This window comes from Coregonus clupeaformis, chromosome 9, assembly GCF_020615455.1.
Source record: "Coregonus clupeaformis isolate EN_2021a chromosome 9, ASM2061545v1, whole genome shotgun sequence".
Taxonomy (NCBI): Eukaryota; Metazoa; Chordata; class Actinopteri; order Salmoniformes; family Salmonidae; genus Coregonus; species Coregonus clupeaformis.
This window is the reverse complement of record NC_059200.1, coordinates 4,595,752-4,620,670: the sequence shown is the minus strand read 5'-3', so window position 1 is coordinate 4,620,670 and position 24,919 is coordinate 4,595,752. Positions and strand designations below refer to the sequence as shown.

General features: G+C 40.8%; 2 protein-coding genes across 2 annotated transcripts; both read right to left on the bottom strand.

Moving 5' to 3' along the window:
* Positions 1-23,198, bottom strand: LOC121573595 (alkaline ceramidase 3-like). Its single transcript, XM_041885694.2, has 12 exons — positions 23,120-23,198; positions 10,483-10,608; positions 7,378-7,488; positions 4,920-4,972; positions 4,620-4,672; positions 4,195-4,276; positions 4,062-4,097; positions 3,012-3,070; positions 2,663-2,764; positions 2,456-2,560; positions 2,160-2,205; positions 1-2,046 (listed from the first exon to the last, which is right to left on the bottom strand). Exons 2-12 carry the CDS (start codon positions 10,583-10,585, stop codon positions 1,993-1,995), a joined length of 804 nt encoding a protein of 267 aa, XP_041741628.1. The 5' UTR covers positions 10,586-10,608; positions 23,120-23,198; the 3' UTR covers positions 1-1,992.
* Positions 16,978-23,207, bottom strand: LOC121573594 (tsukushi). Its single transcript, XM_041885693.1, has 2 exons — positions 23,120-23,207; positions 16,978-18,732 (listed from the first exon to the last, which is right to left on the bottom strand). Exon 2 carries the CDS (start codon positions 18,722-18,724, stop codon positions 17,663-17,665), a length of 1,062 nt encoding a protein of 353 aa, XP_041741627.1. The 5' UTR covers positions 18,725-18,732; positions 23,120-23,207; the 3' UTR covers positions 16,978-17,662.
* Positions 23,208-24,919: the final 1,712 nt, after the last annotated feature.

Sequence of the window (24,919 nt, the reverse complement as noted above, 5' to 3'; positions counted from 1 at the left end):
TTCCTAAAACACACTGGTGATTTTATTTAAGCAGTTTAGATTGATCGTGAACATCAAGGCAACTTGAAATAAGGCGCCCTTATCAGTAATAACCGTTCACCCTCCAACTCTTACAAGCAGTGATTTAAGGTCATTAAATACATTGTCATTTCTAAATGACAACTGTACTGACAACTACTTATCTCTCCTTCATATTTAGCGCTGCTTAACATAAACATTATTGTAACCTAATCTGAGGTTTGAGAACAACAACAATGCGAATGTAACCCTAATTAAAACAGTGTTATGCATGTGTCACAATATCTGAGCATGTAGCAGTTCAGGTACTCCATAATATCTGAGGTTCATGGGTTCTTGTATCACACTCTGTATCCACTTCATATCTGTGTTATTCCATTACTTAAGATACACATAGTATATTATTCCCATACATAAGTACATTACATTTTCACATTTGAAGATCAAAGTCACATGAAGTTTCACATAGACAAATCCCCAAAATGCTGCATTGTAAGCTACAGCATTTCCCCAATATGTTTACATTTGTGACCCGTAAGAGTTAAACAAATAAAACTGAAGGGTGTTTAGCAGGCAAACCTTTCACAGAAAAGGATCCTTCGGCAAATGAACATATAACCTAAAACTGAAATATGGCAATCCATGCCATCTAGTGGCCATAAGGACTGAGTGTTTGTCCAAATCTATCATTACAAAAGATATACATGAACTGAGTGGTACAGTAGATACTAACAGGTTCAGAAGTGTCATGCTTGGGGCAAATGTGTGTGGGATAATACAGGACAATGATAATAATTTAAATATTGCAGACATGTAGATACCTGTATTCATTGCTAAGACAAAGTATGGATATCAATTGATATCAGTATGAAAAATGTATGCACTCACTAACTGTAAGTCGCTCTGGATAAGAGCGTCTGCTAAATGACTAAAATGTAAATGTAATTGGCAAATCCATCCAAAAAGAAACCACTCCAAATGATCCAGTCGGGGTCAGTGGTCAGTCAAAACACTATTTTCTCATCCCTCATTCCTTGTTTTGACAGCAACACCAAAGCTTGTGCAGATATATGCATTTTAGGTAAGCCTTTATGTGTTTTTTTTTTTAAGTACACATGAAAAGAATGACACTATGATATAAATGGTACTCAATTTTGTGCAGTGGAACAATCTTTAGATGAAATTGTATCATCTCCCTTCGATTTGTTAATAATATTAAAGTACATCATCAAAAACACAATCTCAGAGCAACTTCAGATTTTGCAAATACATGTATAATGCAGATCCACACTTGGCATACATCAAATATATGCAATTGAAGTCAGAGTTTCTGTGTGACCAAGCCCTTGCAGAGGACATAAATGGCCAAGGTAATTGATATTAAACCTTTTCCTGCGGTCTCTGTTTCAGTCCCATCTGTGACCAGCACACTGCATCATCTAGACCAGATAACAAACCTGGTCTAAACAACCATGACAAAAACAGCCAGCTAATGCAGACTACCTGACGTTATTATGGTTTGTGAATATGCTAAGGTGTTATATTGAATGTTATGATAGATACAATAGTATGATATATATGAGAGAGAGAGCGAGAGAGAGAGCGAGCGAGAGCAAGAGAGAGCGAGAGAGAGACCAACCATATTCCAGGAAATATCCATGTTGGAGCAAATTTAAACAAAAAGTCACTACAACATCACCACCAAAATCTAATAATCTACTATATTGTGATCGATGAAAGATTAATTAATTAATTCCATGTCAACTCTCAACGCTATACTGCACTTGGCAAATCGTCACAGTGCAGAACCAAAGGGTCCCCGGAGTGGTAGGTTGGGGTGTAGCCTGCCTGCCCTCTGGTAGTGGGGTGCATGTGTCCCATAGACAGCAGAGGGGGGTTGGCAGACTGGCAGGTCAGGTCCCTGTGCTGATGCCTGTTGAATGGCAGTCACCATCCTTCATGGTCCCCAGTCACTCAGCTAGTCTTTTGAGCCTCAATGTGCAACATGGGCCACACTCCACATAGGAACTGATTGAACACATTGTAGACCAGTGTTAGGTTAGTGTTGGTATTGTGGTGCCATTTACACAAGCATAGGACTGGGATGTGTTGAAGAACTGGGAGGATGAGAGCACGCTTACCTTTACTTTTGGTCTGTGTTTGAGAAAGGTTGACCTTATCTGGAGGCTACATGACAACAGAACATATTTGATTTTTTAGTGACACATTGTTGTAGGAATCATCTAAATCAGTCATTGCACTTAAGTCATAAACTACTCAAGATACCAGTCTGTTTTTAATCTAACAATGACGATGTTCTTGAAGCAGCATAAATCAATTTAAGTGGGAACAAATACAGCCAGCTAATGCAGGCTGTACATATACAAATACAAAGAGCGGATCCTTTATAAGGCCTATAGATCGATTCATGGCTTACCTGAAGAGTATGTGTAGGTAGGAGCCCAGGCCTGTGAGGATGTGCCACCAGGCATGGAACTGTGTCACCGCCCCAACAACAGGGGGCAGTCGCTGTCTGGTGGATCTAAAAGGAGAGTGTGGAGTAGAGAATTTTACATTTTGATTCTGTCTACAAATGGATGTCCATATTCTGTTGGCAGCATTTGTCAGTTGGTTGTATATTTACCTGAGTGAGTCACAGGCCAGATTATCAATGTTCCACAACAGAAACCCCAGCAGGAAGACACTTAGGGAGATGTAACACATAGGTTTGAGCCAGGGGTACACCCTGCAATGGAAACACATGGAGTCAGATGAGATGTATAAACATTGTTATAACATAGCCCTACTTTGTACTGTAGTTTCTGAAAATGTTGTCATCCAGAATCACAAATATCAGGATACCAGCAGCATCCAGTGAGTGAGTGGCTATTATACAATTCATACATTGTAAGGATAATAAATGTACTCTTGACCTTAGTTATCAGTTCATTACCTAAACTACTTGGCCACGTTGCTGCCACACTGCCACTTACCATGTAACTATGAAGATAGAGCGCATCACCAAGCAGGCTACAAGTGCACCATACATGACCTGAGGGGTGAGGACACAAAGAACACACGTTGAAAAGCAACCAAATCTAGACCGGTCATATTTTACAGTAGCCTAAACTTGGTGTTTTCAGAACAGAGGTGAAATGAAGTGTGAGGTATATAATGCACACGTTTTCAACCAGTCTGCTCAACTCCAAGGACCTTGATAGACAACACTACCGTACAGCATGTACAAGGTCCAACCACCAGGTTGTGCTAAATCCATGCTCAAATAAAGACTGCTCTTTTGTGTACTCGAGTATCTAAATGGGTACTGCAGCAAATCAACTCCCTGCATCAGTTTGCTAAGAATCCGTTGAAATAATATGCTGACATGCTGATCTAGAGCTCATTCCCACCTGCCATCTAACTGTCTCCGGGAACCACAATGGAAATAAGCCTTCGGGCTTTAATGTGTTTTTATCCTCAATCATTTTTTATGTATGTAATGTTGTCTCCGGCTGGAGCAGCCTACTGCTTTTAATTATCTAATCAATTCAATCAATCAATTCCATGTCCTCTAAAACTGACTGTTGTGGGCATGTTTATGGCTAAATGTGTGCCACCATGGAGTGGTGGGGTTTAGTAAGCAGAGGGCTCTGAAGTGTAAACAAAGGTTGCTTTGTCACTTTGTTTCTGTTGTTGTGGAGCAACACAGACGCTTCTCTAGACTCTCAATATCCACAGCCTCACTGACTATTGTGACAGTATGCTAGAGAGGAGTTTATAATACAACTGTAACCTGGAGTTGTAAGATTAGGCTGAGCCATAGTCAAAAGGTATTGTGCGTCATTGTCAATACAAAATATTAGATTCCTGAACAGAGACATTTGCACGGACATGCCACAATAGCAATCTAACTAGATCTAACAGGACCTCTAGTCCGGCTGTTCCCACAGTTAGCCAGGGGCAATATTTACTAATGAAACAGTGAACTCTAATAGCAAACAAAGAGCATGCTCACTGAAGAGTGAAAATCTACTCTCTCTTACCTGGTGAAAGACTGGCTCTTTCCATTGTAAGTACACCTGGGAAAAAGAGAATTGGGATAGTGACATTAATCATTGACATATAGTCATGGAATGAAAAGGGACAAAACAGTTGTGGGAAATATGAGACACTCACCACACTGACTGAGACACTGAAGATGAATAACAACGTGATAGGGAATAAACCCAGAGTGTTTTTTTGCTTGAAGCATTCATATCTGCAACAGAAAAAAATTAATGAATTTCTCATTCCTCTAATAAAACATATTTGTAGTTATAGACATAAGGCTTTTGAGAGGGATGAGAGCAAGATGAAAGATGACCCAGTTAAAATGGAGGAAGTGCAAGTGGCACTGAATCCATAGACATCAGCTCAGTTACATGTCATCTACAGCCACGAGAAAGATGTGTTTTCTTAGGATAGATCAATTGTAGGATTGGATTCACTTTTCATTGATCACATGTATACTGCCCTCAAATTACTTTCAGTGGGCTTTGGGCCTGAGCTGCTCAATGGCACTGTGAAAGCTGGAGTGTAAATCCATTATGTCGGGCACTTACAGACAGTAGACAAAGACACAGGTGCTGTAGATCATTGGCAGCTCGTCCAGCAACTGTGGGGGACAGACAGCAGAGACACAGATAGAGATGTATAATGGGATGGTCGGCGCAAGCCTTACTTATAAGGAGAGTTGAAAAACAGTTTCATGAGCATTCTGCGGGAAACGATGAGGTGACATTTTTAATGTCCTTAACAGCTGAAAAAGTCCATGTGATTATGAGAACACAATGATCTATGGTGGATGCATACAGTTTGCTGACAAATCATGATTTATTTTTAGATACTAAAAGTCAGCTCACCTGCATCTCATATTGCAGCGTCATATGGAAGCACCAGGAACCAATGCCAACAGCTGGAACAGAAGAGATCACATCAAACAACCAGCAAGAAGCATAGACATTCAAACCCATCTCTCAAATACAGGAAAGCATCTTGATAATGCAATTTCAAACATTGTCTAATAAAACTCTCACTTTAAAAATACTAACTTTGCCAAATCCTTGTGACTAAGGTTATACTAAAGGTTATATATGTATACTCAGATATGAGTAAATGATGCTAATCAATCCAGATGTCTATGGAACACTTTAATCTGAAGGCGAAAGAAACGCACACCTACAGTGGGGAGAACAAGTATTTGATACACTGCCGATTTTGCAGGTTTTTCTACTTACAAAGCATGTAGAGGTCTGTAATTTTTATCATAGGTACACTTCAACTGTGAGAGACGGAATCTAAAACAAAAATCCAGAAAATCACATTGTATGATTTTTAAGTAATTAATTTGCATTTTATTGCATGACATAAGTATTTGATCACCTACCAACCAGTAAGAATTCCGGCTCTCACAGACCTGTTAGTTTTTCTTTAAGAAGCCCTCCTGTTCTCCACTCATTACCTGTATTAACTGCACCTGTTTGAACTCGTTACCTGTATAAAAGACACCTGTCCACACACTCAATCAAACAGACTACAACCTCTCCACAATGGCCAAGACCAGAGAGCTGTGTAAGGACATCAGGGATAAAATTATAGATCTGCACAAGGCTGGGATGGGCTACAGGACAATAGGGAAGCAGCTTGGTGAGAAGGCAACAACTGTTGGCACAATTATTAGAAAATGGAAGAAGTTCAAGATGACGGTCAATCACCCTCGGTCTGGGGCTCCATGCAAGATCTCACCTCGTGGGGCATCAATGATCATGAGGAAGGTGAGGGATCAGCCCAGAACTACACGGCAGGACCTAGTCAATGACCTGAAGAGAGCTGGGACCACAGTCTCAAAGAAAACCATTAGTAACACACTATGCCATCATGGATTAAAATCCTGCAGCGCACGCAAGGTCCCCCTGCTCAAGCCAGCGCAGGTCCAGGCCCATCTGAAGTTTGCCAATGACCATCTGGATGATCCAGAGGAGGAATGGGAGAAGGTCATGTGGTCTGATGAGACAAAAATTGAGGTTTTTGGTCTAAACTCCACTCGCCGTGTTTGGAGGAAGAAGAAGGATGAGTACAACCCCAAGAACACCATCCCAACCGTGAAGAATGGAGGTGGAAAAATCTTTCTTTGGAGATGCTTTTCTTCAAAGGGGACAGGACGATTGCACCGTATTGAGGGGAGGATGGATGGGGCCATGTATCGCGAGATCTTGGCCAACAACCTCCTTCCCTCAGTAAGAGCATTGAAGATGGGTCGTGGCTGGGTCTTCAAGCATGACAACGACCCGAAACACACAGCCAGGGCAACTAAGGAGTGGCTCCGTAAGAAGCATCTCAAGGTCCTGGAGTGGCCTAGCCAGTCTCCAGACCTGAACCCAATAGAAAATATTTGGAGGGAGCTGAAAGTCCGTATTGCCCAGCGACAGCCCCGAAACCTGAAGGATCTGGAGAAGGTCTGTATGGAGGAGTGGGCCAAAATCCCTGCTGCAGTGTGTGCAAACCTGGTCAAGACCTACAGGAAACGTATGATCGCTGTAATTGCAAAAAAAAGGTTTCTGTACCAAATATTAAGTTCTGCTTTTCTGATGTATCAAATACTTATGTCATGCAATAAAAGGCAAATTAATTACTTAAAAATCATACAATATGATTTTCTGGATTTTTGTTTTAGATTCCGTCTCTCACAGTTGAAGTGTACCTATGATAAAAATTACAGACCTCTACATGCTTTGTAAGTAGGAAAACCTGCAAAATCGGCAGTGTATCAAATACTTGTTCTCCCCACTGTATTTAGGCGAGGTGCTGGCTAGCGGAGTAGAACACTTGAAAAAGAAAAGGAGAGCCGCACACTCTAGGAGCTCAGATGCAATAATTTAACAACCAACGTTTCGATAGACAAGCTGTCTTCATCAGGGTACAATTACATAGTTTCAAAGGACACACAGGTGTCTGTAATCATGGCCGGGTGTGGCTTGAATTAATTGGTTAATTTACAGATATAAATAGAACATATAAAAAGCATGAATGGATAACATACGATCATAGATACAATTTGGCTACATAGGCCTACAAATTGTAAATGTTTGTAGGCATATGTAGCCAAATTGTATCTATGATTGTATGTTATACATTCATGCTTTTTATATGTTCTATTTATATCTGTAAATTAACCAATGAAATCAAGCCACACCGGCCATGATTACAGACACCTGTAATTATACCCTGATGAAGACAGCTTGTCTGTCGAAACGTTGGTTATTAAATTATTGCATCTGAGCTCCTAGCGTGTGCGGCTCTCCTTGTCTATGGAACACTTACCTGCCAGTCCAAGGAAGGAGTAGACGTAGCGGAACTCTAGGCCGTCTTTATACGTCTGGATGGCACCGTAGATAGGAGGCAGGATCATAATCAGGTTACTGACAGTGTTCCCTGTACAACAAGATAACAGACAGAGCAACTGTCAGCGGAAGACAATACAACATGTACTGTGTGATAGCAAACAACAACCACACTAATTTGGTGTATATGTGTAGAATTTCCTGAGTGTCTCTTAGCAGACAGAAAACAAGGTTTTAGAGAAAGAATCGTGTTTACATTCTGTAAGCAGGTCCAATTTATAAGTTTGTAAGATTTAGACTGGTGAAATTAGTTTTATTTAGTCATTCATTTGAAGATTTCACCACTCCCAGCGATGGTTAGTGATCAAGTTAGGAACAATCAAACCATTTAACATATAGACTGATGGGAAATGGACATGCTAATGATTAGAATGGAGCTTCTTGGGGCTTATACAGTATGCAAGAGGTAAAACACTACAAGAGCTCCCTGGCTAACTCAGTTATTTGTTCCTCCTACATCCAGAGCTTGGAGCCTTTGAAATCTCAGATGTGGAGCATTGTTTACATTGTGGGAGGCAACCTGTCTGCCAACACTCTTACAAATCTAGGTACTCAGGAATGTAGGTTGGATGTCTGTTGTACATGATTTATGTTTTACATTAGGCTGGCGTTGTACATTACATACACACCTGTATATGTATCTGTATGTATGTGTGTCTTTCAGAGGTGTTGGGTTAAAAGCAGAAGTCAAATTTCGGTTGGACATTGTGTGCAATTTACCAATAAAGTGATCGTAATCTTAATCTTGTGTTGTACATTAGGCTGACTGATTTCAGCACAAATAACAGCAGGCATGCCCCAAGGTGCTGTATTCAGTAAAATGCCAGGAACTTTCCTGTTTAACGTTTCTGTATGTTTAATTTAGCAAACGAGGAGAATCTCCTGTTTAACGTACTCTGACCTACCTTGATGTGCAAGCAGCGCTACTATTGTTCTCCTCTGCTGAGGTTTTGAAATATGAGATCTAGCACACACACAATAGCACAAAAATTGTGGTGGCCTCTTTCTTTGTCTGTCTTCCACATCAAATTTACTGGACATTGCACATTCTAGGCCTTTTATTCTACAATTTGGGACCCCATTTAAAAGCCAAACCAACCATTGCCTAAAACTCTCCTAGTCGTGTGGACAGCCTGATCTCATAGACTAGACGTAACACAGTAAATGTAAATCCGGGACACTCAAAATAGTATGATATGTTACATTTGGTATGGTTACATAAGACATGGTTACTTAAGGCAAAAAATTTAAGTAGGGTAGTTGGTCAGGGTGGATGAATGGGTGTATAATGCGAATGTCTAGAAACCCAAAGGTTGCAAGTTCGAATCTCATCACGGACAATTTTAGCTAATTAGCAACTTTTTAACTACTTACTAATTTATTGCTACTTTGCAACTACTTAGCATGTTAGCTAACCATTCCCCTAACCCTGACCTTAACCATTTTAGATAACCCTTCCCCTAACCCTAACCTTAACCCTTTAACCTAACTCCTAAACTTAACCCTAACCTTAACCCCTAGCCTAGCTAACATTAGCTAGCTAGCTAACGTTAGCCAGCTAGCTAACATTAGCCACCTAGCCACCTAGCTAGAATTCGTAACATATCATATGTTTTGCAAATTCATAACATATAGTACATTTTCCAAATTTGTAACATATTGTTTGTTTTGCAAATTCGTAACATATCAAACGAAATGGGTGCTGGACATCCACAAAACAATACATTCCATACGAAACTTAACATATCATACTAAATGGAGCATCTCTGCATTACTTACATAATAATACAAAATGCTCTGAGACCAGGTTGCAACAGACTGTGGTGTATCAGTAACACTTTACATGGTGACTTAAGTAATACAGTGTTACTACATATTTATAAGAGCAATGTAAGTGTTCTGTTATCAGTTCCATGCCTTTTTTATTCATATGATGCATGTGAAATTCATTTACATTTTAGTCATTTAGCAGACACTCTTATCCAGTGCATACATTGTTCATACTGGCCCCCCGTGGGCATCGAACCCACAACCCTGGCGTTGCAAGCGCCATGCTCTACCAACTGAGCTACAGTGTTTTCACCTTCCCGAAGGAGAGAAGACAAGGGGTGTTGGATCACTCAGTGTAATGTGAGTCATGTGTGAGTCAGAGAGAGAGAAAGGTAAAAGAGCAGTAGTCCAACACAATTAACTATGACCCACTTGACATAGTTCCACCTTAAATACAATGGTGGATCATGAAGTATCTCCCGAGTGGCGCAGTGGTCTAAGGCACTGCATCGCAGTGCTAGCTGTGCCACTAGAGATCCTGGTTCGAATCCAGGCTCTGTAAGTCGCTCTAGATAAGAGCGTCTGCTAAATGACGTAAATGTAATGAAGTGCCCTTTGCAGCCAGTTCAGACCTAACACGTCAGTGGGCGTTGTTTCCTCAGAAAGCCTAGTGCCTGCTGCACTCATAATCCTTTATCACTCTCATGTATCATTCAGAAAGGTATCCAAAAGCAAATCACGAATGCCGAGTAGCCGGCTTTCATCTTGGAATGGAGCTCTTAGTCTTAAGGTTAATTATCATTAATAGAAACATGTTGTGCTGTCCCAGAATTAAGCTGAAGATGTCTTGTAGCGACTTTAATGTGCCGTGAATCAGTGTATAGCTAGCTCATTGATATAGCTAGATAGCCTATTAAAGTAATAGCAAAGGTACTTGAACGGGCGGTGCTGCAGGTGCAAATGAAGTTCTGACTCATTATCGGGTCTGCATCGTGGCATCGCACACGCAACGTACTTACCGGTATAAAACATCACCGATAAAATGTATCAGTTATAGTTGTAGGCCTATTAAAATAAAAGATAGGTTGCTGACGCGAGCGTACGGGAATGTCGATGTCACCACCAGGCTCATTGTCATGATGTTTACCTATTCCCGAGACGGCCTTCTGCAAGGATCCTCATCCGTGTTTATTGCATTCGTTTTCGTTTACTAAAACTCCAGTTTAGCCATACCCATAGTGTCAGATGTACTTACAGAATTCTGCGATGTAGAAAGAGACGACATAATTCTCCTCACACCAATCCAGCGTTGAGGTTGGCCGCCCCCAGTACCCCAGTCTGTCTGCGGAGGGAGCCATGATGGAAAAAACGAACGGGAGAGCTGTGTGTGTGAGGGAGGAGTGCAGAATCTTTAGTAGCCTACTAATGGATTAATGACTGAGAGGCTCCCTCCATTCCCTCAGTTACAGTTAACCTGAGCACAGTTGAGGTTTGGTTGGGCAGGTTACTGCAGAAACATGCCTACAGGCACAACAGTATTTTCCTTACTCCTTTCCTTTCTGCATATTTAGTTGGAAAATAAATGTATCAAAGGAATAGCCCACTTTCTGGTACTCATCCTGGCAAATGGTGCAAAATTGTGCTTTTTAATTTATTCATATGTTATTACTGTGTAATTACAATTTTACCATATTATTTCTAAAAACCTGGTGATTTATATACCATAATACATTTTTGGACTGTTAAATGAGTAATATAAACTGTCATAACCCATCAGAACCCAAAATATGCTTGTTTTACTCTGTTAGTAAACAATGCAGGCCTTACTGTAAACACACACTGTATAGCCTCAAAACATGGTTAAAACTATCATTTGTATATCATTGACGGTCAGTCCTTGCATCCATAGCTCTGTCTATGAATTTGTTATTGTTTGGACTGGGAAATATACACTGCTTTGATCCTGACAAAGGTTTAGAGGACCAGTACAAATAGAGGACGCAGGAAGCTGTGACATACTAGCCAGTAATACCAGTTTACAGACAGTTTATTACATTGAGATAATGAAGGTAGCCACATTGTTTTGTATGGTAAGGCAGCTAGCTATTCTGTAAACAGAAAGCCATTGACATTTGTTCAGCCTACTTGTCCATGAAGACAATACTCTTCAAGTAGGCTACAAACAGTAAAAACCAATTGTGTGTTTGATTACCAGTTATACAAATAATAGCCTAAGCAGTCATCTGGAAACAAAATACTTAAAATCTCTAGGATCATTATAACACACTGCCTGTGCTCATAGTGTCATTGACACAATGTCTGAAATTAAATTTTGCAGAGAAAAAACTACTATCTGGCTGTGTTCTTCAAGTCCTACTAGCAACATATTTTACTGAGGATATTGTTTTGCTTGTGCAAATTTGGTTACATGATGCATAATCTAATGTTTAGTTCAACTGCTATGTTTAGCCAAACATTTCATATAATTCAGCTAGATCAGGGCAATCTATCCTCTGAGGAACATGTTTTCAATAATTATTATTTATTCTGCTTTCAATGTAACACCAGGATGTGACAAAATCCCTCTGACATGTCTGGTCTCCATCTGTTAGTCTGTTCACTGCTGTGGCCTGAAGAGAGAAATCCACGAATTGGATCAGTGTCACATCCTGTGCGTTAGTGCCTGTGCTGCTTTTTCCCCTTCTCTTCTGAAAACACTGAACCCAGACCTCTGACTTATTCATTGGAGTCCCACCTACGAAGATAAATATCAATGTGAAGAGTTTATTTCCAAAACCCTATATCCACAAATGTTTCACATTTGTGTGTTTTCATCAGAAATGATTGCTTATGGGTACCTTCATGTGTGTGTAAAATATTACTGTTCTCAAATTTTTTATTCATCGATTTTAGATGAAAATCTGTATTTTTCTTGCAAAACGCTATATACAGTAGGGAGAACAAGTATTTGATACACTGCCGATTTTGCAGGTTTTCCTACTTACAAAGCATGTAGAGGTCAGTAACATTTATCATAGGTACACTTCAATATGTCAACAAAATCCAGAAAATCACATTGTATGATTTTTAAGTAATTAATTTGCATTTTATTGCATGACAAAAGTATTTGATCACCTACCAACCAGTAAGAATTCCGGCTCTCACAGACCTGTTAGTTTTTCTTTAAGAAGCCCTCCTGTTCTCCACTCATTACCTGTATTAACTGCACCTGTTTGAACTCGTTACCTGTATAAAAGACACCTGTCCACACACTCAATCAAACAGACTCCAACCTCTCCACAATGGCCAAGACCAGAGAGCTGTGTAAGGACATCACGGATAAAATTGTAGACCTGCACAAGGCTAGGATGGGCTACGGGACAATAGGCAAGCAGCTTGGTGAGAAGGCAACAACTGTTGGCGCAATTATTAGAAAATGGAAGAAGTTCAAGATAACGGTCAATCACCCTCGGTCTGGGGCTCCATGCAAGATCTCACCTCGTGGGGCATCAATGATCATGAGGAAGGTGAGGGATCAGCCCAGAACTACACACAGGACCTGGTCAATGACCTGAAGAGAGCTGGGACCACAGTCTCAAAGAAAACCATTAGTAACACACTACGCCGTCATAGATTAAAATCCTGCAGCGCACGCAAGGTCCCCCTGCTCATGCCAGCGCATGTCCAGGCCCATCTGAAGTTTGCCAATGACCATCTGGATGATCCAGAGGAGGAATGGGAGAAGGTCATGTGGTTTGATGAGACAAAAATAGAGCTTTTTGGTCTATACTCCACTCGCCGTGTTTGGAGGAAGAAGAAGGATGAGTACCACCCCAAGAGCACCATCCCAACCATGAAGCATGGAGGTGGAAACATCATTCTTTGGGGATGCTTTTCTGCAAAGGGGACAGGACGACTGCACCGTATTGAGGGGAGGATGGATGGCGCCATGTATCGCGAGATCTTGGCCAACAACCTCCTTCCCTCAGTAAGAGCATTGAAGATGGGTCGTGGCTGGGTCTTCCAGCATGACAACGACCCGAAACACACAGCCAGGGCAACTAAGAAGCATCTCAAGGTCCTGGAGTGGCCTAGCCAGTCTCCAGACCTGAACCCAATAGAACATCTTTGGAGGGAGCTGAAAGTCCATATTGCCCAGCGACAGCCCCGAAACCTGAAGTATCTGGAGAAGGTCTGTATGGAGGAGTCGGCCAAAATCCCTGCTGCAGTGTGTGCAAACCTGGTCAAGACCTACAGGAAACGTATGATCTCTGTAATTGCAAACAAAGGTTTCTGTACCAAATATTAAGTTCTGCTTTTCTGATGTATCAAATACTTATGTCATGCAATAAAATGCAAATTAATTACTTAAAAATCATACAATGTGATTTTCTGGATTTTTGTTTTAGATTCCGTCTCTTACAGATGAAGTGTAGCTATGATAAAAATTACAGACCTCTACATGCTTTGTAAGTAGGAAAACCTGCAAAATCGGCAGTGTATCAAATACTTGTTCTCCCCACTGTATATCCATTGTTTAACTGGAATGGAATGGAATGTTTGTATCTTGTATATTTGCAGTGGTGTAAAGTACTCAAGTAAAAATACTTTAAAGTACTACTTAAGTATTTTTTTGGGGTATCTGTACTTTACTTTACTATTTATACTTTTGACAACTTTTACTTTTACTTCTCTACATTCCTAAAGAAAATAATGTACTTTTTACTCCATACATTTTCCCTGAAACCCAAAAGTACTCGTTACATTTTAAATGCTTAGCAGGACAGAAAATGGTCCAATTATCCTGGTCATCCCTAATGCCTCTGATCTGGCGGACTCACTAAACACAAATGCTTTGTTTGTAAATTATGTCTGAGTGTTGGAGTGTGCCCCTGGCTATCCATACATTTAAAAAACAAGAAAATTGTGCTGTCTGGTTTGCTTAATATAAGGAATTTTAAATTATTTGTACTTTTACTTTTACTTTTGATACTTAAGTATATTTTAGCAATTACATTTACTTTTGATACTTAAGTATATTTAAAACCAAATACTTTTAGACTTTTACTCAAGTAGTATTTTACTGGGTGACTTTCACTTTTACTTGAGTCATTTTCTATTAAGGCATCTTTACTTTTACTCAAGTATGACAATTGGGTACTTTTTCCACTGAGCTATCTTAAGATTAATCCATTTACTGCAAGTCGCTCTGGATAAGGCCATCTGCTAAATGACAAAAATCTCAAATGTAAATGTTTTACATACAGATACAGTATACAATGCATTCGGAAAGTATTCAGACCCCTTGACTTTTTCCACATTTTGTTATGTTACAGCCTTATTCTAAAATTGATGAAATTGTTTCCCCCCCCCCTCATCATCTACACACAATACCCCGTAATGACAAAGGAAAAACAGTTTTTTTGAAAAACTTAAATATCACATTTACATCAGTACTTTGTTGAAGCACCTTTGGCAGTGATTACAGCCTTGAGTATTCTTGGGTATGACGCTACAAGCTTGGCACACCTGTATTAGGGGAGTTTCAACCATTATTCTTTGCAGATTCTATCAAGCTCTGTTAGGTTGGATGGGGAGCGTCGCTACACAGTTATTTTCAGGTCTCCAGTAGATGCTCGATCAGGTTCAAGTCCGGTCTCTGGCTGGGCCACTCAAGGACATTCAGAGGCTAGTCCTGAAACCACTCCTGCGTTGTATTGGCTGTGTACTTAGGGTCATTGTCCTGTTGGAAGGTGAACCTTCGCCCCAGTCTCGGGGTCCTGAGGGCTCTGGAGCAGGTTTTCATCAAGGATCTCTCTGTACTTTGCTCCATTCATATTTCCATAGATCCTGACTAGTCTCCCAGTCCCTGCCGCTGACAAACATCCCTACAGCATGATGCTGCCACCACCATGCTTCACCGTAGGGATGGTGCCAGGTTTCCTCCAGACGTGACGCTTGGCATTCAGGCCAAAGAGTTTAATCTTGGTTTCATCAGACCAGAGAATCTTGTTTGTCATGGTCTGAGAGTCCTTTAGGTGCCTTTTGGCAAACTTATGCGCCTTTTACTGAGGAGTGGCTTCCGTCAGGCCACTCTACCATAAAGGCCTGATTGGTGGAGTGCTGCAGAGATGGTTGTCCTTCTGGAAGGTTCTCCCATCTCCACAGAGAAACTCTGGAGCTCTGTCAGAGTGACCATCGGGTTCTTGGTCACCTCCCTGACCAAGGCCCTTCTCCCACGATTGCTCAGTTTGGCCAGGCGGCCAGCTCTAGGAAGAGTCTTGGTGGTTCCAAACGTCTTCCATTTAAGAATGATGGAGTCCACTGTGTTCTTGTGGACCTTCAATGCTGTAGACATTTTTTGGCACCCTTCCTCAGATCTTTGCCTCGACACAATCCTGTCTCAGAGCTCTACGGACAATTCCTTCGACCTCATGGCTTGGTGTTTGCTCTTACATGCATTGTCAACTGTGGGACCTTATATAGACAGGTGTGTGCCTTTCCAAATCATGTCCAATCAATTGAATTTACCACAGGTGGACTCCAATCAAGTTGTAGAAACATCTCAAGGATGATCAATGGAAAGAGGATGCACCTGAGCTCAATTTCGAGTCGCATAGCAAAGGGTCTGAATACTTATGTAAATAAGGTATTTCTGTTTTTAAAAAACCTGTTTTCACTTTGTCATTATGGGGTATTGTGTGTAGATTGATGAGGATTTTTATTTATTTAATCCATTTTAGAATTAGGTTGTAATGTAACAAAATGTGGAAAAAGTCAAGGGGTCTGAATACTTTCCGAATGCACTGTATATATTTATTTTTACATTTAAATATTGATGTCACAAACGTAGCATTTGTAGTTCTTTATTAAAAATGTAGTTATTTGTTACATTTGACTGTGTAAAACCTAGCAGTACTACTTATTTCTCTGAGAGTGAGGCGGAGATATATAGCGTTTTGCAAAAAAGCATTATTATTTGTCACTCTGAAATGAAACTATCAAGTGATAGATTTTAAACAAATACATGTCTGTCATTGAACAACCCCATGCCATGAAAAAAAAAAAAAATACACATAAATCTCTTTCATTATTTCTTTAAACAATAAAAGCTAATTTACCAACATTTATGAAAATGGATGTAGTGTTTTGGAATGAAACTCTTCATGTGTCATCTCAAGTCTCCTCTACAACTAAGGGGATGTGTCCATATTATCGGCAAACATGGCCAGCTTGCCTTTGTCCATTAGCCAAAGGCCACATAGTGAAGGTGATGCAACATTTCATTTGAGATTGGACTGAGCCAAGTGGGTCAGAGTTTATTTGAACCTAAACAATTTCAACCTTTCCTCACTTATCACACCCCGTTGTCCACTCCCTGCATTAGTGGAACTGCATTTTAGGCTTGAGCCCAAATTTCATCCTAAAACTAGGTCTATCACATGCGCTCAACACAAACTGAAGACAGACAGAACACACCCAGTGACTAAACCACAGCAGTGAGAAGAGATTAATTGTCATGTCATTACATGACAGTGCAATTAAAATGTGAAAACGCCTCCTCACAGTGACCACACAACCGCTCGCTGGTGTGAGTCGCTCCTCAACTCTGTAAACGGTGACAAGACTCTCTTACGTTCACATATTTTACATGATGCTACTGACTGTACAGAATGAAACAAACCTTATTATGAGAACCAGTCATAGACTGGACCTTGTGTTGCAGGATCAGAAAAGGGTGTGGAACAAATTGTGTTGCATCCATTTTATTGAAAATTAATGTCTCTGTTTCAGTCATTAACAATAGTTGACAGGCTTCATAGACATAACATAATATATGTCCAAGGCAATACTGTAGAAAATGTTGCAAAAACATACTTCTAATGTTATCCAAAAATAATAACATTGTAATCACAAGGTATTCTTCTGCCAGCAGAAATTGTTGTGATGTTTAACAATATGAGGCCCTCTAAAACGGTTTATTACATTATTAGTCTGATGGATATTAATGCATCATAACACTGTATGAGATGTCATTATTTAGTTCAATTGAATTAATCCAAAAATAGTAAAGGGATTGAAAACTACAAATCAAGTGCAGGTAATCATTTCTGTCTTTTTCCTTGTAAATCTTCACGTGTCATCATGATGTTATCAAGATGGTTAGTTCAGTTGCCAGCCTAATTTAAAATAATAACATTGGTTTATTAGCCCCTGTGGCCACTGTTCTACACTGGTATTTTATTGCACACTCCCTTGAAGCAGTGGAACAAAAGCTATATTTTGTAAATGAGTGCAACCCTTGATGATGATGCAAAAATCTGAGGACTGAATTTTGAAATATAGTGCGATTACTGTATAAACTGGTTTCACTGTGAGGCTCTCACTGCTTCTCCACCTTCTTCATTTTGACCAACCTGTTAAGGCAGGCAGCCTCATAAAACGATTCCTATGACATCACAGGTCAATTCCTCCCCCCTCTTTGACTGTCCTCCTATCTGTCTGTGGAACTGCCCCTGTCTATGGGTCTTCCAACAGTTTACCTTCTCCCTGAGAACGATGCTTTTGATGCTGGGCAGGAGGTGGAGAATGTTGCTAGGCAGAGACACCACCCCTGAGTTGGACAGGTTGAGCTCCTGTAAGGCAGCCAGTCCGCTAAACACCTCAGGGTTAAGTGGTCTCAGCCTGATGTTGTGGGACAGGTCCAGGACCTGCAGGCTGCTCAGCTCACTGAAACTTTGGAGCTGGATGGAGGTGAGCTCAGACAGCCCACTGAGAGACAGGTAAGCCAGATCCCTTAGCCCTGTGAAGCTGTGCCTTTCGATGCTGAGGATGGGGTTGCCGTCCAGGCTCAGAGACCTCAGAGGGAGGCCCTGCAGCTTGGGCACGGCCCTCAGACGATTCCCTGCCAGACTGAGGCTCTGAATGTTAGGAGGGCTTAGCACCTGTAGATCCCTAGTTGTGACCGTGTTCAGCAGGTTATTAGACAGGTCCACGTTGAGAGGTCCTGCACCGTGGCCCTTGTTGGAAAAGACCTCCAGGCTGAGCTCCTGGAGCCTGTTGTCGCTCAGGTCCACCTCGGCCAGGGGCAGGCCAGAGAAGCAGCCGGGGGCCAGCTCCTCCAGGGCGTTGTGGCTCAGGTCCAAGGTCTCCAGGTAGCGCAGCCTGGAGAAGATGCTACTGTTGAGCCTGGAGAGGAGGTTGTTGCTGAGATCCAGGCTGGCCAGGGTGGTGTAGCCCGGCCCAGAGAGCATGGAGTCAGCGATGGTGTGGATGGCGCTGGAGGACAGGTCCAGGGAGGAGGTGTCCAGCGGGATGGAGATGGGGACCACCAGGCCACGACCACGGCCCACCCCACTACAGTCGACCCTGGTCAGGCTGAAGCTGTCGAACAGGCCGAAGCTCTCGACTTCACAGCGACAACCCGGGTGGCAGTCCATCACTGCAGCCACGTAGTGGAGGATGAGTAAGAACCAGACACCCAGGAGACTGGACATAGCAAATCCTGAGGAAGACGCAACATGTTTGATTAAATTATGTTTTCATTTCATTAATTCATTACATTCCTATTCAAGAATTTGGTTATTTAGAATACCTATATTATTACCATCTTCAAATAAGAACATTTTCCCTCTTAAAATTAATATAATGTCCCTCAAGTCAAGTTCAATCATATGCTCAAATGCACAGAGATATTTAACGTTCAAACTTTTTCTATTTCTGTTGTCAAGGGAGATGAGAAATACTGAGGAAAGTACTGTATATTTTCTGTATAAATTGCGATATGGTATTTGGTCAGAGTAAATAACTTTCTATGTGGGTGAAGCATTGCCTTGACTTGACTGTTGTAAATCATACAACTGTCTCTGTGTTCATTCATCCACCATGTATGCATCTATCATAATCTCACATGAAGGGACCACGTTTAGAGCCACTTAATATTAAAAAAAAACACATATCAGTCAAATATCATAATTAATGACCCTTTCCCTTTAATTAACACTAGCAAATATTTTACTAACTAATCTTTTAAAGGGGAACTGCACCCGTTGATTTGGCCTAGTTTTTTGGCGTGCTCCTCAAGAAATGCTGGCGCCCATGACAGAAGCCAAACGTGAGTCGGCTTGGGGGTGTGGTTTGATGTGGGTGTTTCTTGGGTGTGTCCGGTGGTAATGGGGCTACCTTGGCAAACATGTCAGGGTGGTCATACCTTCCTGTGTGGTGTCCCGTATACAACAGGAGTTCCTTCCTTGATCCTGGTGCAGAATACACAGGGTTTCTCCCTCCCCATATTGACTGATACCATTCAATTCAATAATAATACAAATACAATACAAGTAAAAGTTGTGTCTAGTAAAATTTTAATGCCAAGTGCCAGGTCTCTCCATTTAGAGACATCAGTGTCAAGTCCGTCTGTCAGTCTCAACTTCATCACATAATCTTGCAAGTGTTTGTGCTGGCTCCATACATGTTTCTGTGAACACATACACACATATACACTGTTTTATTACCAATGGCAGTTAGGATAGGTAATATCTGACACACAAACAGGTACTATGTTAAAGTTTGAATAGGTCAGATAATACCTACGCAATTATGGTATCCCCATAAAACAACTGGCAAACGCATCTACAGTCCTCTCCATCTGTAGAAATAGGCAGAGTTGAGGCAGAGTTCATCAGTGACGTATGGAATGAAAAGGGTGTTGCAAATAATGGACATTTCTGCTGTACTGTATTATTAGTAATCCCCTTCAGTCCCACATTGATGGACATGGCAGCATAGATCAGCGCCTGGCCCCTCATCAAAGATACTGGTCAGTCACACACAAACACACACACACAGAGCACTGATTAGATTATCAATGGTGGTTATGATTAGCATGGTGGAACCAACCTTATCGCTGCATTCATCTTTCTATTTCACTTCAGATATCTTGATATGTGAAGTGAAATAGAATGGTAAATGCAGCAATCAGGCTGGTTCCACCAGGCTAGGTTATGAAGGTGAATTGGGACAAAACTCGAAACTGTTTTGACCTTTGACCAGGTCAAATGTCACCAACCTAATTCAAGTGTCCTCCCTGTTCCATTTATAGGAAGGCTCACAGTGAGGGATCTCTGTGTGAGTCTGAGGGTCCCCTTGCTGACCTTCTCTATGTTGCATGTTTGCCTGCAAACTGGATCTCTTGAACAACTGCAGCTACCTACATAACCAGCAATAGCGTTATCTAACGTCGTTAGCTAGCTAGGTTATACCAGAGATGTCATTATATTCCAATAGCTCTGATTATACTCACCAGTCATGGTCAATCCGTGTAGGGCTTTTCAGTCTGCCATCCTTTGAACGCGTTGGGGGCGATGAAACAACGGAGCCCCATTCAATGAAGGGAAGCGGAGTGGGCGCAGGGCGATTTGCACGTGGAGCTTGGCAAAAGGGGTCATGATTTGTTTACATAATTGTAATCCAAACCCAACCTTCATTTACTCACTGACACAGTGAGGTTCCAAACTCTGTTTTAGACGAGACTGACTTTATGACCCAAATTATCTTATTGTAGTCAATTTTGACACTAGAATAAATGTTTCTGCCTCATATCGATGCCACATAGGCCGTTTTCAAAGGGATTATTTGCTTTTTAGGGGCAGTCGCTCTTTAAGTACAATAAACTGCTAAAGCACGCCATCTCAAATACTATAACAACCATCTTCCTTTTCTCTCGCAAGCTACATTTGCACATTGGAGATGTTGCGGATGAATCCTAGGCCTCCGTGTTTATTCAGTATTCACTGAGCATTCTTGTGGCCCTGTGCTCTTTAGTAAATCACACTGCTCAGATGTGTCATCATGTCAACTGGAGGGGTCACACCTGTCCCCATCTCTGCTCCGGGGAGGGATCAGCTGTGCAGTGTGTTTATGTGTGTGCACGCACTATGGAGTCATGGTGAAATACCTGCCAAGGGGGAGCATTGAGCACCAGGTGTGCAGTACAAAGCATGGCTTATTTACTGAAGTCTCCCATATAAGCCAACCAACCCTATCTGAGCTCTGGAACTTGAATGAGCTCTATCTAAATTCACCTAGTATTTTCAATTGTCAATAAAAAAAATTTGAGTATTATTATGTTCCATATTAGATCAATAGAAATGTTTGAAAAAGTTGGTACACACACTGTTGTAGTAGTACACAAAATGACGTAAATGTACACACATCCCACTGGGCCCAGATGTCAGTTCCATGACTAGTTTTTATTTACATTTGGTTGAGTTGTCAACTAACGTGAATTCAACAACAAATCAACAAAACATTCCAATTATGTCATTGGATTTAGATAAAAGGTTGAGCTAAAAAAAATATGAAATTCCTTTACGTTGATTACTTTTTGCAAATCCAATCAGTTTTCCACGTTGATTCAACCTCATCACATTTACTTTTTGTTGTTGAAATGACGAGGAAACAATGATGATTCAACACGTTTTTACTAAGGGCCTTTTTCTTTGGTTTTATTTAACAAATGGACGCAGTATGGTCACCCGACTTTACGCTCACCCTTATCTTTGACCAGTGCTGGAAAAAGTACCAAATTGTCGTACTTGAGTAAAAGTAAAGATACCTTAATAGAAAATGACTCAAGTAAAAGTGAAAGTCACCCAGTAAAATCCTACTTGAGTAAAAGTCTAAAAGTATTTGGTTTTAAATATACTTAAGTATCAAAAGTAAAAGTAAAAGTATAAATCATTTCAAATTCCTTATATTAAGCAAACCAGACAGCACCATTTTCTTGTTATTATTTATTTACGGATAGCTAGGGGCATGCTCCAACACTCAGACATAATTGACAAACAAAGCATGTGTTTAGTGAGTCCGCCAGATCAGATGCAGTAGGGATGACCAGGGGTGTTCTCTTGATAAGTGTGTGAATTTCCTGTCCTGCTAAGCATTCAAAATGTAACGAGTACTTTTGGGTGTCAGGGAAAGAATATATGGAGTAAAAAGTACATCATTTTCTTTAGGAATGTAGTGAAGTAAAATATAAAGTATATATAGTAAAATAAAGTACAGATACCACAAAAAACTACTTAAGTAGTACTTTCAAGTATTTTTACTTAAGTACTTTACACCACTGTCTTTCACTTTGAAGGGTAGGCAGGCGATTTTGGGGGGGAATTAACTTGTGCATATACTGCGTGTATTTCCTGTCCTGACAACATTTCTCCTCTCACAGCCTCTATAGATGGATGTGGAGTTGGCCAATAATTCACCAAAATAGAGGAGACCCGTTATTACCACCTCATCTACAATTACCGCATCCCTTTCCTTTCTCTGCTCTACCATTCTCTCACTACCACCATTTTCTTTCACTGTGCAAAGCAACTAAAACTACATCCCGTGTCCTTTCTTTGAGGAGCAAAAGGTGTGTAAAGGCCATTGTATTATCATCTTGACAGATGGATGTTACTTTTTGGTCACCAAATAAAAGGGAAGTTTGAGGATCTTGAATTAAATTATTCACTTGACACTAAACAAATCTAAATTCTTTATTGCATGATATGACTTATGTAAGCCATGTATGCTTTGGAATCACTCATGTTCAGATCATTAGCCTACAACAGGGAATCACATCGCAGAATAAACTCCACTCCATTGTGAAAGAAGTTTATGAGGAACTTCATCAGAACCTTCCTTCACCATGGAGTGAAGTTTAGTCCGCCAGGAATCACATAGACAGAAATTGTATCGTTGTGATCCGTTACAATGTTTCAAAAGTCAACAACAATTTTACTTTCCTCCATAGACATAATAGCCTCAGAAAAAAAGGTATATGTTAACTGAGTTTTGAAAAGTTCAGGACACATTCTATGGGTGATTTGAATGCAATGTGAAGTGCTCACCTTTCTTGACGAATTGTACCACGTTTGTGGCAATTCTTCAGTCGATGTCTTTAGATAGATCCCTTTGCGATCGCAAGAGACAGTCTTATGTTAAAACAGACTGTCGTTTACATTTTTTCCTCGTTGTCTACTTCCCCCATCTGCCGTATAACTTTTCACCAGTCCATTCCATGTAACCACTTTCACGCAAGCAGAAGTGTACCGCCCATTTTAACCAATTTCTAACCTCAGTCTTCTCAGATCTTTCTACTTTTGGGGAAAGGCTCGTGCCATGGCTCACGGTGCAAAATCCACTGCGGTCAAGCTATCCTGCAAACAAAAATCCTCGGTCAAGCCATCCGCGCTGTAGAATATTTAGTGCCCGCATGCACTCAACATTATGGTATCACGCGGAATAGCCTATGCTTGACATGGAGAGACGCTCCTATCTCCTGATACTCTTCAGATTTAGTGTCGCCAGTGAATTGTGTGATGATGATGTGATATGTGTATACCCAGTAACTTCATTCAAAGAATAGAGGCAAATTAAATTGACTTTATTCAAACGGACTTTATTCAAACTTTTTTGTTTCGGTTTCGGTAGCAACATGCATCACACGCGGAAGCACAGGCATCCCAGGCAGTAGTTCGGTTAGAACCTATTCAGTGATTGAGATTCCACAGAACTATGATTGCGTTTGGATCTCTTGAAATAGGTCAGAAATACAGTCTTGAAGCAAATAAACATCTAAGCACTTTATAAAGGCACAGATCTGATCAAAATCATATTCTGATTAATATGATTAGATTTTTGTAATGATCATAACCTTTTGTCAAATATGATACTGTATAAGATTTGGATGGTCATGATTTTAATTGAAGAGCTAATTCAAATAGATTGCCAATACAAGTAATTACTGGGTTAGTTTAATATCATATTCCAAAATATATATATATATCCCATATTGGAGAATCAATGAAAATGTAACATACAGTTTCAAATATGTATCGTTTAGAAAATACACATACATCGCATACTTAATAAATAAGCAATAAGTCCCAAAGGGGTGTGGTATATGCCAGTATACCCTGGCTAAGGGCTGTTCTTAGGCACGATGCGAAGCGAAGTGCCTGGATACAGCCCTTAGCCATGGTACAGTATATTGGCCATATACCACAAACTCCTGAGGTGCCTTATTGCTATTATAAACTGGTTACCAACATAAATAGAACAGTAAACAAGTATTTTTGCGTCATTCCCGTGGTGTATTGTCTGATATACCACGGCTTTCAGCCAATCAGCATCCAGGACCCAAACTACCCGGTTTATAATGGCATTTATCCAATGTTGGAGACTCAATTAAAGGACCGTTTCAAATACAGTGCATTCTGATTAAAAAAAAAAAATCCTCATCAATGTACACACAATACCCCATGATGACAAAGCGAAAACAGGTTTTTAGAAATTTTTGCAAATTCATTTAAAATAAAAACAGAAACACCTTATTTACATAAGTATTCAGACATTTACATTTTAGTCATTTAGCAGACGCTCTTATCCAGAGCGACTTACAGTTAGTGAGTGCATACATTATTTTTTTTATTTTTTTCATACCCCCTGTGGGAATCGAACCCACAACCCTGGCGTTGCAAATGCCATGCTCTATCAACTGAGCTACATCCCTGCCGGCCATTCCCTCCCCTACCCTGGACGACGCTGGGCCAATTGCGCGCCGCCCCATGGGTCTCCCGGTCGCGGCCGGCTACGACAGAGCCTGGATTCGAACCAGGATCTCTAGTGGCACAGCTAGCACTGCGATG